This window comes from Ruditapes philippinarum, unplaced genomic scaffold, assembly GCF_026571515.1.
Source record: "Ruditapes philippinarum isolate M1 unplaced genomic scaffold, ASM2657151v2 ctg457_1_1_1_1, whole genome shotgun sequence".
Taxonomy (NCBI): Eukaryota; Metazoa; Mollusca; class Bivalvia; order Venerida; family Veneridae; genus Ruditapes; species Ruditapes philippinarum.
In genome coordinates this window covers 87,955-104,754 of record NW_026854735.1, presented here as the reverse complement: position 1 = coordinate 104,754, position 16,800 = coordinate 87,955, and the positions used below count along the sequence as shown (strand labels likewise).

The 16,800-nt window shown below is 34.8% G+C and overlaps 1 protein-coding gene across 2 annotated transcripts; it reads right to left on the bottom strand.

Annotated features, from left to right (window-relative positions):
* Positions 1–304: 304 nt before the first annotated feature.
* Positions 305–16,427, bottom strand: LOC132740895 (histidine N-acetyltransferase-like). 2 transcript variants are annotated; one of them, XM_060728944.1, is made up of 6 exons: positions 14,986–16,423; positions 14,281–14,450; positions 13,947–14,044; positions 13,004–13,139; positions 7,750–7,881; positions 305–1,311 (listed from the first exon to the last, which is right to left on the bottom strand). In XM_060728944.1, the coding sequence occupies exons 1-6, from the start codon at positions 15,116–15,118 to the stop codon at positions 1,306–1,308; spliced, it is 675 nt and encodes a 224-aa protein (XP_060584927.1). In that variant the 5' UTR covers positions 15,119–16,423; the 3' UTR covers positions 305–1,305. The 2 variants fall into 2 exon arrangements, with proteins under 2 accessions (XP_060584927.1, XP_060584926.1); XM_060728943.1 differs by having other exon boundaries at positions 305–7,881; positions 14,986–16,427.
* Between the last annotated feature and the right edge of the window lie 373 nt (positions 16,428–16,800).

Sequence of the window (16,800 nt, the reverse complement as noted above, 5' to 3'; positions counted from 1 at the left end):
TCGAATGAGGAAAAAATCTTAACAACGATTATCAATACTTTACAACGCACGGAAAATCCGTGCAAAACTGAATACCATAAATACTACAACCTTAAAGAGTGATACTCACTAAAACTAGATGATTTACTTTAACCTATTGATAAATATATTTATTTCCTAATTCGTTTCTCTCAACCGGAAATAAATCATTTACCATCTAATAAGGTAAATCAACTCTGAGAAAAAGATAACAAAAACAACAAAATGCTATTTAGGAATTGTCTTGTGCATTGTGTTATACAATAATAATATCGACCAACAAAGAACGGTACATAAAATAATAATTTATAAAGCATTGCATTGAAATGCCAGACAAATGATTAAATTCCCAAAGATTTCGAAACAAGTAATCTTTTATCAATATCATCTTTAACATAGCCATCTTTAGCTCGATCACTTTTCCCTCGACCATGCCGCTTAAATAAACGATCAGGAAAACCCATCACCACCAGATCTTAAACTATGCAGCCCAAAAAGCTGTTTGTTTAAACTAATTGACTCTAGCATGTTAAGCAAATTCTCTCTAGCTCGACTGTAAGATAACGATTTTGACTCTCTTAATTTGTAGCAATTATCTTTTTTTACAAAAAGTAAGCGCACGAAAAATATATTCATTAGAATCAACTCTAATATTTGCGCTATTGATGTATATTTGCAACATATTAACTGGGCAAGTATCACAACCCGTTTTTGCAATCAAACAACGATCGCCATCCCTATAAACATCAGTTTTACTTTGAACAATAAAAACTTCAACATGATCTGTATAGAAACATATATCTGAACGCTTAATATTAACAAGTTCTGAAAACCTTAAAACACCAGCATATGACAAAAAACACATAGTTAAATTTCTCAACCATTTAAACAACCAAAGGCACAGACTAATTGTCTTAATACATCAGGAGAGATCGGTTCCTTTTTGGTAACAGAATGACCAAGAATCCTATGAGCTGCTTCCCTGGCTGAAATAACGTAGAACGACGTACACGGATTGCTCGAAAAGCCTGCTGATTCATGAGCATAAAATGCCTCGTCAACGCTTGAGAAAGATTTACCTTTTTGAATTAACGAAACCAAATAAAGGCAGACATCAGATTCCGGAGCCGGAAGTGGAAATTCTGAATTTAGATGCCCAAACGACTCCTTGCTTGAAAAGTTCTTTTTACTTTTTACTGGTATTAGGTGCTTTGGATTGAAGAACAATATCTGGAACACGATCAGCCAGGAAAGACAACTCCGGATTTCTGGTAATCTTCAGTGCAGTTAGATCTGCAAAACGTATTAGAAGAGAATGAAATATAGTAAATACTCATATTAATATCATTACATATATATGTTTTAAATATGTAAAATAAACACAAACATGAAAATATATACACAAATTATAGAAGTTGTCTTAATAACGCCATCAGGTCGGCAACATTTATTAACGCCGTCAGGTCGGCGATAAAAATAAGCTCTACGTACGCCGTCAGGTCGGCGATTAAAAATAAGGTCTACGCCGTCAGGTCGGCAAAAAAACATGAATAGACCATAAGGTCGTCAAAAAACAACTAAAACAGTTCAGTCGGCATAAACTAAATAAAGCCGTCAGGTCGGCAACAACTTTACGCCGTCAGTTCGGTAGAAAATTCTATCAACGCCGTCAGGTCGGCGGAAATCGATAACATATTAAACATCATTATTGGTACAATCCAGCCTAATAGCAAGGACTAAAAATCGTGTTATTGTTTAAGTATTGAACAAAAATATACTGCCCGGATGAAAACATTAAAATATAAAGAATATGAGCTTTCTTAATACTGTTGTCTCCAAACAACATTGGCCAAAACGGCGCCGAAGGCCAATTTGGAATAATTAAAGTTCCCTTAGCTTTGCACTTCTCCAAGTAATTTATAACCTGTGGAACAATACTTATAGGGGGCACAAGCAAATTATTTTCCCCAGCCCAAGAACAGGAGAAGGCATTCACTGCCTCTGTTTAAGGGACCCAAAGCCTAGAATTAAATCGAAGTATTCTATTGTTGTAATGATTGGCAAATCTGTCAACCGTATGAGTGCCCCATAAATCATCCATGAAACAGAAAAAATCAACGGAAACTCCCCAGTCATCTACATCACAAAAGTTGCTTATACAGTCTGCGATTTCGTTTTGGCTCCTTGGAACCCATTCAGTTAACAACGAAATATTTTCTTTCAAACATAGATCAAATATTTTAATAGAAATCTCGTGCAAACGAGATTTTGTACTTCAGTTTTCTACAGTTCGTACACAATTTTGATTATCTGTACAAAGAAGCACTTGCTTGTCTTTTAGTTTAACATGAAACTTTCAATTGAAAAAATAACACAGACAGTTCTCTCCAGGTAGAACTTTCTTTTTGTCATTAATCGACCAATTTTTATGACAGATTTGATCATTTTCGCCTTTTATAAAAGCCCCACATGTTTTACTACTTGCATCTGAAAATATAGTAACAGAATCTGACCCATTGTGAGTAAAGAGGTACTTTACAGGTGTTTCCTTGAACTGATTTCCCCAGAAATGAAGCTCTTGAAAACTGTCAGTGAAAAATGAAATATTTAAAACCGAATCCCAAGATGACCTAGATTCTATAGCTCTGTGAAGATTTTTTGTCATCAGTTTGCAAACATTCCCTATAACTGGCATCATTGAGACAATCTTCCCTGTTATTCTAGCGATTTCTCTGCCAGTCAAAAAATGTATTTTTACTGAATAAGCATGCAAGAGATCTACAACACTGACTAATCGTCTGCTAGGGATACTGATACTATTTTCTTGCAAATTCCAAACTATACCTAACCATTCAATATTTTGAGTAGGAACCAGAACAGACTTTTGAAAATTCAAAACAAAACCAGCCTGTAAAAGCACTGATTTAACAAATTCAGCATCTTTAAAGGTCAGTAAATAATTTCTATTTACATCCCAGCCATCATCTAGAAATAACACTAACCTGACCCCATTTTCCCGGATGTATTTAACAATATATCTCAAACATTTGGTAAAAAAAAGGGGGACGGTGAAAGACCAAATGGTAAAACAGTGAAAACGTAATAGTTTTTAACATTGTTCCCTGACCAAGAAAACCCTAAAAAACACTGATGTGTAGTGGATATATTAATGTGATAGTGGATATATTAATGTGATAGTGGATATATTAATGTGATAGTGGATATATTAATGTGATAGTGGATATATTAATGTGTAGTGGATATATTAATGTGATAGTGGATATATTAATGTGATAGTGGATATATTAATGTGTAGTGGATATATTAATGTGTAGTGGATATATTAATGTGATAGTGGATATATTAATGTGATGGTGATCAGAAGTTATATCAAATTTAAACATAAATCCATTTTTATAAAGATATTCATATGCAACTTTCCAAATGTTCTTTCCAAACATATTTGTTTAAAACACTTAAATCCAAAATAAGACGCTTTTTACCTTGGCTATTTTCAGCTACAGACAAAGGACTAACAATATAAGGCACAAAACTAACTTTCAAGACAGAACCGGAACTCACTAATTTTGCCACGGCTTCAGAGACAAATTTTGAATTTTTAAGAGCGGACTTATTTTTCATGAAATAACTTTTTGGAACTTCTAAAAACGGAATTTTGTAGCCGTTCTTTATTACATCCAAAATAAATGCAGGTGCCTTTAAGGTATCTTCCCAAAATCTATAATGATCACGCAAACTACCTTTAACATCAGAAAGATCGCTACATTTATTAATACTATTTTGACTGGATAAATTTTGATATTCAAAATATCTTTTTTGTAACAAAATGTTTTTAAAGTCTTTATCATTATTTTAAATCATATCTAGATATGAATACTCATCTTCCTCATCACTGCTTTGAGACTGTTGATCTTGCTTGAGCTGCATGAACTGCGGGACTTGAGGTTGTTGTTGTTGTTGTCCGAATTGCCAAGGGGAAACGAAGGTTCCGGAAACGGAAGTTGAGGCGACCCCTGGTTCAGAATATTGAAAGGGTATTCCCCCATCCGCCACATGAAAAACATTGGATAACCCTGTTGAAGCGTCGTTAGCCACGAGAAATAGGCATGAAGTTGGTATTTGAAGGAGGAACACCAGGGGAAGTAGAAGACCCATTAAGATCAGCAAACCCTGGGCTAGGTGTAGCGCTGGAAGGCTTCCGCGGCTGCTTAGATTTAAGTTTGGCAAGCGCCCTGCTCTCTGCCCTTTTAAGACGTTTATCATCGTCACTGTCACTGGCTAAGTCGTCTGACTCGTACTCTTTGACTGTGTCCCAGCCACCTGCAGATTTATCAGCAATTCTGATAAGCTTATTTCTATGAAATACCTTCTTTCTCAGGGCTTCAGATAATTCTAGGACTTTATTCTGCTCGCCCCTTTTAGTAGCTTCTTTTATGTCGTCAAAACCCTCAACGTCAAGATTGAAAACAAACTGTTTCTTGTTACTTCGATACTTGAAGTCCTTGGATGACGAAACAATAGGAACTCTGGAACAGGACCGCATATTGCGGCGCATAAATCCGAATCCGTACCAGCTTTACATATTGTTTGTCCGACCTTTGAATATCTTTTTATATTATACGAGCGGATGGTCTTTAATTATCTTATCTCAATTTAATATAATCTGCTAATTTAAAAATCAGTCAAGTTTACGGTATATTGAAAAAAGAAAAGGAGTGACATTTTGCCGCAACGTTCGGCGTAAGTTACCCCCCTTGATATGCTTGATTTTGTTTTAATTTTTCTAGTACTCTCTTTATGTCACTCAATACATGGGGAACTTTCACATTTCCTAACAAGGAATACCAGATGAGTGCCTTGAATATTTAACTATGGATCATGTTTTAATATTCCTTTTTTTCAGTTAGGCAAAATCTATTAGACCATATTACTAAAGTGCCTGTTTTCTCCATGTAAACAAATCATATCACGAATACGCCCGTTATAATGCCGACTATACATGTCAAACACTAGTGCATGTCAACACGTGTAAACATTAAACCGTTACGATACCTGATAGTTGACAACGATAACGGGAACAAAATTCTGAAAAAATAGTAATCAAGTGTCATTCGGAACTGCCTCGGCTATTATCTATAATATTAACCTCGGAAACAATACGGATTGAAAGTAGTTCTACCACGTGGTTTACAGATGTAAACAGAAACAGAGATAATGTAAAACGAATGTATATATTTGACATCTAATGTCTGTTCCGGTACTCTTATGCTTGAAATTTGTCTGGCAACAATTTGTAATTTAAATATGCCAGCTGATGTTCAATTTTAAATAAATCCGACCAAATGTCAACAGGTTGTTTTTTTGTACTTTCGGTTTCTACAGCCATATTAGTAAATATATAAATAATGTATTGTTTGCTTTTGTACCTATGAATTTACTTATTTAAGGTGGACTTTTACTACATATATTGGAAATAAACGTGTCAACAACTCCTAGCATTAAATTACTATTTGTTTACATGTTTAGTTTCTTAGCGTAGGTTAGACCGGAATACCGCATCCGTTCTGTGTATTCATAGTATTGTGTTTGAGGTCCTTATCCGAAGACTGACGGAAAGGGCCGAGTAGTTGCGATTGATCAAGTGTAGCCAAAGCTGAACGTTGCGGCAAATGGCGGATGTCACTCCTTGTCTTTTTTATAATACCGTAAAATTTGACCAGTTTTAAAAGGAACAGATTGGGTTCAAGTGATAACAATTGTTTGAGACCATATGCTCGGATAATTATTTAAATGTAGCAGAAACGTTCTTAAAAACCGTTACACGATCGAAAATATGCGCCGCAATCTGCGGTCCCGTTCTCGAGTTCCTATGGACGAAACATCCTTGAAACGCCTTAGTGTGGAAGTCGAAGAGGAGTGTAATTCTTCTCTCAATTCTCTTTTCAATGACTTGAAATGCTGGTCGAAATAAGAGCGCATCAAACCAAATTGCTCAATGGAAGATTCATCTACAGAGCCATCTGTATTTCCATTTCTATCACTGAAGGACGAACTATCTATAATTCTATCTTCTGATTAAGCCATTTATGAAATCGTAATGTATGTGTTTACTGCACAATGCAAAGACTTCGAATGAGGAAAAAATCTTAACAACGATTATCAATACTTTACACGCACGGAAAATCCGTGCAAAACTGAATACCATAAATACTACAACCTTAAAGGGTGAAACTAGATGATTTACTGTAACCTATGATAAATATATTTAAAATAAATGATCGAATATGTATGTCGCCGCCGTGTATATAAAATCCGGTCTTTGTCCCCGAGGACGTTGCCCACATCACTTTCAAGTAATGAAAATTACTATAAAAACACATATTTTTTGAAAAAGTCATTAAGATACTTCCCCAAACCAAACCAAACCCAATTTTATAAACTAAAAGACCTCCCAAGAGGGAAAACTCCCCTTTACAAGGCAAAAGAAATTATCGTTTATTTCATATCGCGGCTGTATAATCCGGTCATCGTCCCCGGGGACGTTATCCACAGCACTTTTAAATAATAAGAAATACTATAAAAACACAAAAAAAATCTGTGAAAAAGTCATTGAGACACTTCCCCCAAAACAAACCAAGCCCCATTTTATAAAATAAAAGACCCCCGATAAAACCTTCTTCTCGGAAAACTTCCCTTTACGAGGCAAAAAAAATGATCGAATATTTCATATCGCGACAATAAATAATCCGGTCGTCGTCTCTGGGGACGTTGCCCACAGCATTTAAAATGTTATATAAGTTTATAACACGTACTAAACTTTTTGAAGAAGGTTTTTTTTTAAGATTTAATATAAAATGGATACATGTACTATAGTTTTGACATCGAGAATGCGCGTGCATAGTAAGAAATAAACATATTTTCAAGCGTTTACATGATACCGATGTCATTGAATTCGCTCTGACAAAAAAAATATTTTTAAAAAACTTATCGTCCCCTTGGATACGATGGCCGGATTATGCATAAACATTGAATTGAATATCAGCAATTAGATTTATAGCCAATGTCCCCCAGTTATAACACTGAAAACAGCATTGCTGGCACTATACAAAAACAAATTGGTTTATTATCTCACAACCTTCACCTTTCTGACATTCTGAGACCCGAACAAATTCAGCGCATTCTGTGCTTTGATTCTTTACAGATTTTGTAAGAATTGAAAATGTTCATTTACACAAGCATTTAAAAGACGACAATGCAATAATTATTTTATACAACCGGAGTCTATCTCAGTTCTTCTTCTACTATTGTTTTTGTTGTGACACCTCCACTTACAAACCAGTCACATTTTGGTATGTCAAGTTTTGTTAGAGATTTACAAAGCTGCTGAGCTATATACCCTCTCTCAGTAAATATCTGCAAACAAAATACCCCTGGAATTTGCTTCAACGCTTTTGATAGATGAAAAAGCAAGTGATTTTCTAAATCCGATGCGTCTGTTCCAAATATATCAATTGTATACGATTCTGGTGGATTTCTGCATTTAAAACTACTTCCGGCAGTTAACAGACCTCTGACGCCATTTGAGGTCAATCTGATTGTAGAATAGAAATTTGTATTCCTTCCATTTAATAATTTGACATTTTCTTTCATACATCTATACGGTGCAAAATCCAGCAAAATTCTGTTTTTTGGAAACAGTGCATTACTTACTTGTGTAGAATTGAATACAATATGCATATCTCTTGGTGCTATATAAATGATCTCTGAATGATCATGCTCCTGGAATAATGGCTCTTCTAGCTTAAGTCTAATTTCCTCAGTCACAACACCAACATAATGTAACTGTAAAAGAGATAATGCTTGTCAAAACTAATAAAGGGGACATTTATTGGGTGTCTGATTTATGCTACCGGTATTTCCTGTGTGTGTGTTTTAGGACGAAAAGGCAATCAATGACTTGTTGTGTTTTCGTGGTAACTATATTTTGCCCAACCTGCACGAAAGTACAAAAACGTTACAGACTATAGTCTGTCCCATCAAATTTGAATATTCCATATTTTATTTAATATAATAGTAAAATCATTTAAATTAATGTCATGTTAACCCTGACATCAATATTTCTAGGCATGTTTTTCATTTTTTCATGAAGTCAATAATATGGTCAAAATGTTAAAATTATATTTTTTCCCGTTGACTTACGTTGTAGCCTGACGTGACGTCCATTTCAAAATGGCGGCGCCCATTTAGACGTCATTTAGGGTTCGTCTCACAATTAACGTGAAATGTACTCAGTAATTATAAAAAAATGATTATTCTTCTTTACTTACTGATCAATAGCTAAATGTTATCATTAAAAAGAAAAATGAGAACAAAGTTGGTGTCATAATTAAATTCACTAGTATGACTAGATATTGATCTTCATTTTTATTGTTTTCCTTTAGCAAAGTTAAAGGAAATATTAAAGTTTAATATTTTATTTATATGACATCTTGCAGTTTCCAAAGTTTTGTTTTTTTAAGTTTTTTTTGTTTTTATATTGTACCTACCTACCTACCTACCTAACGAAAGGCAATTTTACTAGCAAACCATTATTTAAAATAATCAAAATCATTTGAAGTGAAAATATCAGCGTCGTAGGGGAACGGGAACACTAGCTAGAAGACTATAAAACTGTTTTTTCGCTAATTAATGTTTTATTTACATAATTCTGTAGTTGTCTGAATTCTGTCACGTCTATTCAAAAATAATTACATTGACCAGGTTCGATTGGATACAAAATATGTTACCTTTCTTATTTCGGGTGCGACGTTCGTGCGCTAAACTTTCCGTAGGTTTCAACTTTCGCAAGAAATCGCCAACAAATACTACATTATCATGCAAATCTGACAAGAAATATATAGAAAGTAGAACTGATTCACTATACGTTCAGCATTGGTTTGCTTGTAACCACAGTGTCACTTTAACTAGCTCCCTCGCTAATAAGAGAACACAGGCTCGCGGTAATTCGAGGAAAATGTAAATTATAAGAATATAATATCATTCTTTCTAGTTTGAGCAATCAAACGTAGTCCTATACACTTTAAGCTCGTAAATACAGATTAACTTTCCGTCTCAAAATGTCCAGAAATACCGGCAGTGATTTGATATTATTAAGAAAATAAGTTTGAATTGAAGCGTTCAATAAGCGACAATAAGTGTGTGTGTTTTTTTGTAGACTCAAAGTGTTACATACAAGTGTATTATGTTAATATGAATGGGAGATCGAGTCAAAGAGAAACACCGAGTGACGTCCTCAATAATTTTAGCCTTCCTAAAATTTGAAAATATTCAGTGAAAAAACAATTGCATATTTTTCGCGGGAGAAAAAATACCGCGTATTGTATATTTTGTAGCTAAAAGAGTAGGATTTACAGAAGTCTTGAATAACGAGATAATATATAGGGAAATCATTTCTGAAAAATATATAAAATAGTTTAAAAACATAAAATCAAAACGAAGGTTATATGTAATTAATGGAAGAAGTATTGTACTGTTATAGATTCATGTCATTAAGTGTGTTTAAAATTATTTAAATGTTATCAAAAGTTTTATTATTAATATATGAATTGAAGGTGTAATTTTAACAGTTAATTTGCAAAATCTGTGTACATACAAAAATTATTTTAAATGCCATCAAGACAAATTTATCTCAACGCTTAAACTGGATAGAAACTGGCAATGAAGGAATCTTCTGAGTGCGAATTTGTCGTGACGTTTATAAAGATCTATTTCGAAATTCATAGGGATTCTATTCAGCTTAAAAGTAATGGCAATTTCCAGATCTACTCCATGTTACTCGATGTTCTTGTTGCTTATTTTTCATTTTTAAAGTTTTCCATCATGCATTGCAACTAAACTGTTACATCTTGTAGATCAAGCTTTGTAAAATAACCTTGAAACGACCCCGAGAACCTCTTGTATATTTTAGAAACATGACACGTGCTTTCTCCAGTTCATCTTCAAATGAAGAGTACTTCGGCAATGGCTACGGAAAATAAACAACAGAGATTTACCATAGAGAATCAAAATTTGCTTTCACAAGAAAAGTAGACATTTTAGAGAAAAATCCTGAAAAATCTCGAGGGTGACTTTTTTCTAGTTTACAAAAAAAGTTTAATTTTTGTTCAACCTCGTTTTGTTAATTCATTGCAGGCAAAAGTTCATTTCCATTTTTAATGGGACAGACTATAATGGTAAAAATACAACACTTTAAACGTCTACTTGCATAAAATACAAAACAAAAAGTCGCAATCACAGAATCGAGTCTTTAAAGTTTCGTATTTCCACCTGTTGTCTTTTCTTCTTTGTCGTTTTTCGGCTTTGTTGTACTTTCGCCTGGCAGGGCAAAATGGTCGAAAACATGACAACACAAAGTAACATTTTGTCGTACTTTCGTAATCTTACGAGTCGACATAAACATTAGATAAAAAGCATATCTTAAGCTGATTAAAGCATCGGGTTTATTTTTGAATCAGTCTCAAAGTCCGCTTCCTGAACTTACAATATCTAATGTCAGATGAGGAAATATGGTCGTGACTTGTGTGTGGTTCGAGGCCAAGATCCAAATCATGAGCCGCAAAGACCATGAGACAATCACCCACTTTAATTTAAGCCGTAAGGTTAGCTCAATAGGTAGAGCGTTGGACTGTGAATCGGGCGACCCGAGTTCGATTCCGGACGGTGCTGGTCATTTTCGTTGTGATTGATCAAGAAAACCTTTCTACGGTCATTCGCACTGTACCTCTGCTCTGGCATGTACAGAAATTTCAGTTCCTTGCGAAAGTGAAGGCAACTAGTACTGGTAAATTGCTTGACAGCTTGCCCAGGAACGGTGCGGTGGCTGAACTGTGCTTTGGTAAATTCAATGTGGCTTACTGCCGTGATCCGGAGTGAAAACTACCAATATTACCACCACCCACTTTAATATACTCGATAAATTATATACATTTCTGACGTGTCATGTAATCTTCTTATATTCAGTAAAGTAATATTGTATTACGTTAACCCACAGGAACTTGAAATTCTATCAATATTAATGATAATATCCAAAATATACCCCCTATACAGTATAAATAAACACAAAGAATGAAACGCCTTTTCCCCACCCCAACATAATTTATGCCGAACAAGTCAACAAAACAACGGATCAAAATAATCTATCGGACCATTTCGATAAACAATACATAAATGCATCAAATACCACCGATAACTTTTTTAAAATCGCGTAGATGTGTAGGAATAATTCAAAATTTTCTGATTATTTCCCGCAATCTGAGTTTGTCGCCGACTCCATTCCGTGACGTCACTGGATTTTGATTCGAGGAGAATAATATTTATTAAAATTATTCTTAATAAGTTCCAAAAAATAACAGGTATGTATTAAACTTTTATACAAATCATTCTATGTAAATAGATTTAAACATCATTATGTAAAACCTTTTTAACAAATTACTTTTATTAATACATTTGAAAGGGAAACCGCAAACAAGAACGGTAAAACTTTGAAATAGTACTTTTGTTTTAAAAAAATATTTGAATACTCTCTATTTGATATGGCCCAGCAAATAAATTCAGCCATGTCGTAAGAAAGAAATTAGTCATTTGTTCTAGTTTGACAGTATTTTACTTGCAAACTTATTATTTTTTGGAACTTGTTAAAAATAATTTTAATAAATATTATTTTCCTCGAATCAACATCCAATGACGTCACGAAATGGAGTCGGCGACAAACTCAGATCTTATTCCTACATAGCTACGCGATTAAAAAAAGTTATCGGTGACATTTGATGCATTTATGTATTGTTAAGCAACAGTCTCACTTACATCCCGGCAGAGCCCCGGCAGAGCCCCGGTAGACGTCCGGGGTGATCCGGGAACGACCTGGGTACGACCGGGAACAACCGGGGTACATCCGTAACTCTGCCGGCAACGTCCTAGATGATCCGGGATGATCCGGGAACATCCGACATTCGACCCCGGATGGAATAAGATATTTAATATTACCGGGGTGGTCCGGGATGATCCGGGAAGGTATAGCTTTGCCGGCTTCATCCTTAGCTCTGCCGGGAACGACCGGGGTTATACCGGGAAAGCACCGTAGCTCTGCCGGCACAAACCGGGGATGATCCGGGGTATGATATAGCCGGTAGAGCTACGGTAGAGCCCCGGTATATGCCGGCAGAGCCCCGGTAACTACAGGCAGAGCCCCCCCCCCCGGTAGAGCCCCGGCAAAGCCCGGATCATTTCAAAAGAATAACGACAATTTGCGATGATTGCACTTGTTTGTATTAAAAGCCTTCCCATTTCCCTTCTATCCAGTATGGCATAAGGATTTTTCAGAAAATCATCATGAATTACTATTCTGGAACAATAGATATTATATTAAATAAAAATTATGTATCAATGTTATCATTTTCGGGCGTTTTCAATCCACCGGGGTTCTACCGGGGCTCTGCCTGGATCGTCCTGGGCTCTGCCGGGACTCTGCCTGGATCGACCGGGGTTCTGCCTGGGTCAACCAGGGCTCTTCCGGCGTCATCCGGGAACGACCGGGGAAGCATCGGCATGAACCGTAGCTTCATCTGGGCTCTGCCTCGATGATCCGGAGCGCATCCTGGGTGGTTAGTAGGGAACTACCGTAGTGCTGCCGGGGTAAGTGTGACCGCAACAATAATTTCATCCCGGATCGTCCCGGATCATCCCTGTAACTTACCGGGATGGTCCTGGGCTCTGCCGGAGTAAGTGAGACCGAGGCTTTATCGAAATGGCCCGATATATTATTTTTGATCCGTTGTTTTGTTGATATTATGTTGGGGTGGGGAAAAAGCGTTTTATTCCTTGTATTTATTTATACTGTATAGGAGGTATATTTAGGATATTATCATTAATATTGATAGAATTTCAAGTTCCTGTGGGTTAACCTAACCTTTGAAGCTATTTCAACATGAGAGAGTTTAAATTTTTCCGATCTAGTGTACTTGTTAAAAGAGGTCTCGACTAGTGCCACACGACGTTTACATCCATGTTCAATCGCTATTTTGTTGAAATACTGATTCATAGCACTGAAATAAAAAGAACAGTTACTTCTTCAGGGTGGCTATCCCACGTGCCTTGTGACTTGCTTCAATTCGTTTTGAAAATGGTTTTGAAATAAGAGAACTAGTTTGAAAATATGGATTTATATCGGCAATTCAACTTCATATTATTTCTGATGTCAAGATCACATGGGTTGGCCACCCATTACTTTTTATCAAAGTTAATACTGTTTACTTCAGATAGTTGGTACGTAGCTTGGATAGTATACATGTACATTACCACACCCATTTTTTATTAATAAAATATTGTTTAATCATTTATACTGTAAATAAAGAAAAGGTAGAAAGGTTCACCAGAGCAACTATCACCCGGCCTTATTGAAAGTCCCAGATCTTTGTTAATTTTCAACCAATTTTCTCCAATTAAAGTTCAATCTACTAAGAAATGATTTATCTTTTTTGTTTGGCAAAAAATCGAGCGTTTAGCGAAAATTGTCCCGGTCGGACATCGCTTGACCTAGTACGAAGATGATTTTGAACATAAATCGATCTATTTTTTAATGATAAATTAATGTAACAGGGTAGGCCTGCAGTCAATTTAAACCTTAAACGCCGAGAGGTAGGTACATTGGGTACTTTTTGAACTAACTTTTAAATTTCTCGACAAGACATTAATATATGTACAAATGTGACTTGCCGTTAGGCATTGTAATTGGAAGACAGCGGGAACTTTAGAAACTGTTTAACTATGTGCATTTTTAAACTACGTGACGACAAAATATTCATGAGAAAATAACGTTATTCATATTTTCTCAAGTATTAATATATATCTACCCAAATAGTCCTTGGCCCTCATATGTTTCATGTACACGACCAGCTTGTCCAAGAATAGATTCCCCACCGTCGAGGAAAAGAATTACACCGAACGAAACCTGATTTAAAAGTAGAAGGGAATTAACTCAGATTACAAAACTTTGTAAATTAGCACTGAATTTACATCCAATGATAATACTATTCATATCATACATTATGATATAAATAGTTTGTATATATTTTATCTCGTGACAATCCTGTAGAATATAATTACGTTCTTAATAGTTATTCGTTAACTTTAAAGTTTTTCAAACATTCTCTTCAAATACACTTTTTTTTTCAATTTTTTACTTACAAGCGTTCCATCTAACTCGCCAACAATGCAGCGTCTGTTGTCATCATGTAGAAAATAATCAAACTGGTCTGGTAGATAGTCCAGCCCTCGGTAAACATTATGCCGGAGTGACAAGATGGTACTTTTGTCATCATTTGACGCTTCACGAAACTTTAAATCATGCACGTTGACTAAAATGTACCAAAAATAACTATACGTAGTATAAACTATATGTAATTTGCGGTATTCCATAAGAACACGGAAGTGCGAAGACGAGAAACCGTAGTAAAAATGTTGATTTTCCTATCTCGATAAAACATCATAATATCATCTCGGAAATTTAATAAGCTTTGCTTTGTATTTCGCTGTCTATTTTAGTAAGAAAATGGCCCTTTTCATTTGTACTTCTAAAAGAGGAATAAAAAAGTGGGGCATCTACGGAAACGTTAAATGAGATCATGAAGTGTAAGTCGACTGATTTTAATTCGATTTAATTAGACGTTTAAACACAAATCAATTTATTTCATTCATAATGATTGAAAAAAACTTTCATTTCGCCACGCCTTTTATCGTTGTGCTTAAAGTTTTTGTCAAGGCGAAAAGGTATCTTTCCGTTTTTTTTTTTGTAAAACATTTGTCTTTTTGACAAAAAATCGCCCAAGTTGAACGGAATCGGAAAAAAATGTAAGTGTAAATAATAATTGTATTTTGAAATAGTCCACTTACCGGCTGTTTTAAAAGCACGAACAAAATGTTTTGTGTTTGTCAAGCGTAGAAAAGTTCTCATTTTGATAATTTTGATAATTTTATATCCCAATCCAATAAAATTGATACATCGGTACTGTTTAATATAAACCATATATTTAATAACACATCTTGTGAAAGAAGAAGAAAGATTTAAGCGGTTGCTCTTTTATTTGTGGTCATTCACTTCAGACACATAATTTTATTTGGTCTATGTTATCAAAGTTTTGTGATTTATATCAAAGACACATGCTGTTTCCCACAAAAACATTCGTCATTTCGGACCTTATATGTCCCAACGTGGTTATAACATCCTTCTTACGGTGAGTGTTTATACGTATACATGTATTGTATAAATATAAGCACTGACTGAAGTATTTTATCTGGTATAAATTCTAGTAAAAAAAAACTAAGCATGTACAAAATGCACTGCATACGGATAATCAAATGACCTTTCATAGTGTTTATTGAATATTAAAGCCAAAAATTCTTATTCAACGTAATTTTTTTTAATTTGGAGGGAACTAGTTAAAGTGTCGACGGTGCCGTTATGTTAAGACGCAGGGATATTTTCTAAGAAGCATTATAAAAAGTAATAGCGAACTTGCAGCTCAAAGCTTATGAAGGGCGTTTGTTGTCAAAATTCCAGACATGTAAAGTGTTCCTTTTAAAAATTACTTTGAAAATGCGAACGTGCATGCCTACCACTTTTTATTGTAGTTCTACAACTGGAAACACGTTTTCTTAACGAATTTTACATTTCAGTTGTATATCTCAGGTACATATAGCATTTAAATTTGTTGTTGTTTTCAATGTTAGGTCAGTTGTTATGATCTACATGTAAATTTGTTATTTGAAAACGGGTGCCTTCAATTAAAAGATTGGATTAAGAGGCATATTATTTGCTATGCACAGATACACTAAAATGCTAGATATACACGTTCGCATTGTCAAAAGTAGTTTTGAAAAGGGACAATTTACATGCCTCCATAAAAGCGGGCCAGAATTTTTATGAAGTTTTGTTGATATTGCTGAATCCATTTTTTTCTTTTCTTTTTTGGTAAAATAGACTTTTATTGCTTTTATTGCCAAAACAATTCCTTTTGAAAAGATTACCAAAAATACAACTGCACAACAGCGTCGTATCATATTTTCTTTCAACTGCGTCGTATCATTTCTTAAAAATCATTATTTTCTTGGAAAATAAACATCACTTTTAAATGAAATTTTAGTAAATGATGCAAAATTATATTTTGAAGTTTATGGTTAACTCTTAAACGTACGGAAGCGAATTTAACATGTTCTATAAAAAGTATATCTCCTACGTAGGAGATAAAAAAACCTTAATTGGAGTTTATAAGTCCTACGTAGGAGATAAAAAAGCCTTATTAGGAGTTTATAAGTTCTACGCAGGAGATCAAAAAACTAAATAGGAGTTTATAGGTCCTACTTAGGACTTTGTAACTCCTACGTAGGGCTTTATAAGTTTTCTCCTGCGTAGACGTTATCAAATCCTACGTAGGACTTACAAAGTTCTACTTAGAACTAATAAAGTTCTACTTAGGACTTATAAAGTCCTACGTAGGAGAACACTTATAAAGCCCTACGTAGGACTTTGTAAAAAAAAGCCTAATTACGAGTTTGTAACTTATACGTAGTAGTGTTTTACGTAGGAGCTAAAAAGCCTAATTAGAAGTTTATAAGTCCTACGTAGGACTTTGTAACTCCTACGTTCGAGATAAAAAAAGATTTAATAAAGAGTTTATAAGTCCTACGTAGCACTTTGTAACTCCTACG

Bases quoted from the DNA above. Each gene is read 5' to 3' on its own strand.
- LOC132740895 (XM_060728943.1), bottom strand. From the start codon at position 15,118: ATGGTTTATATTAAACAGTACCGATGTATCAATTTTATTGGATTGGGA. The intron at 14,451-14,985 runs GTAAGTGGACTA...GGTACATTTTAG, and splicing joins TCGTGCTTTTAAAACAGCCG to TCAACGTGCATGATTTAAAG. The intron at 14,045-14,280 runs GTAAGTAAAAAA...CTTTTAAATCAG, and splicing joins GCGAGTTAGATGGAACGCTT to GTTTCGTTCGGTGTAATTCT.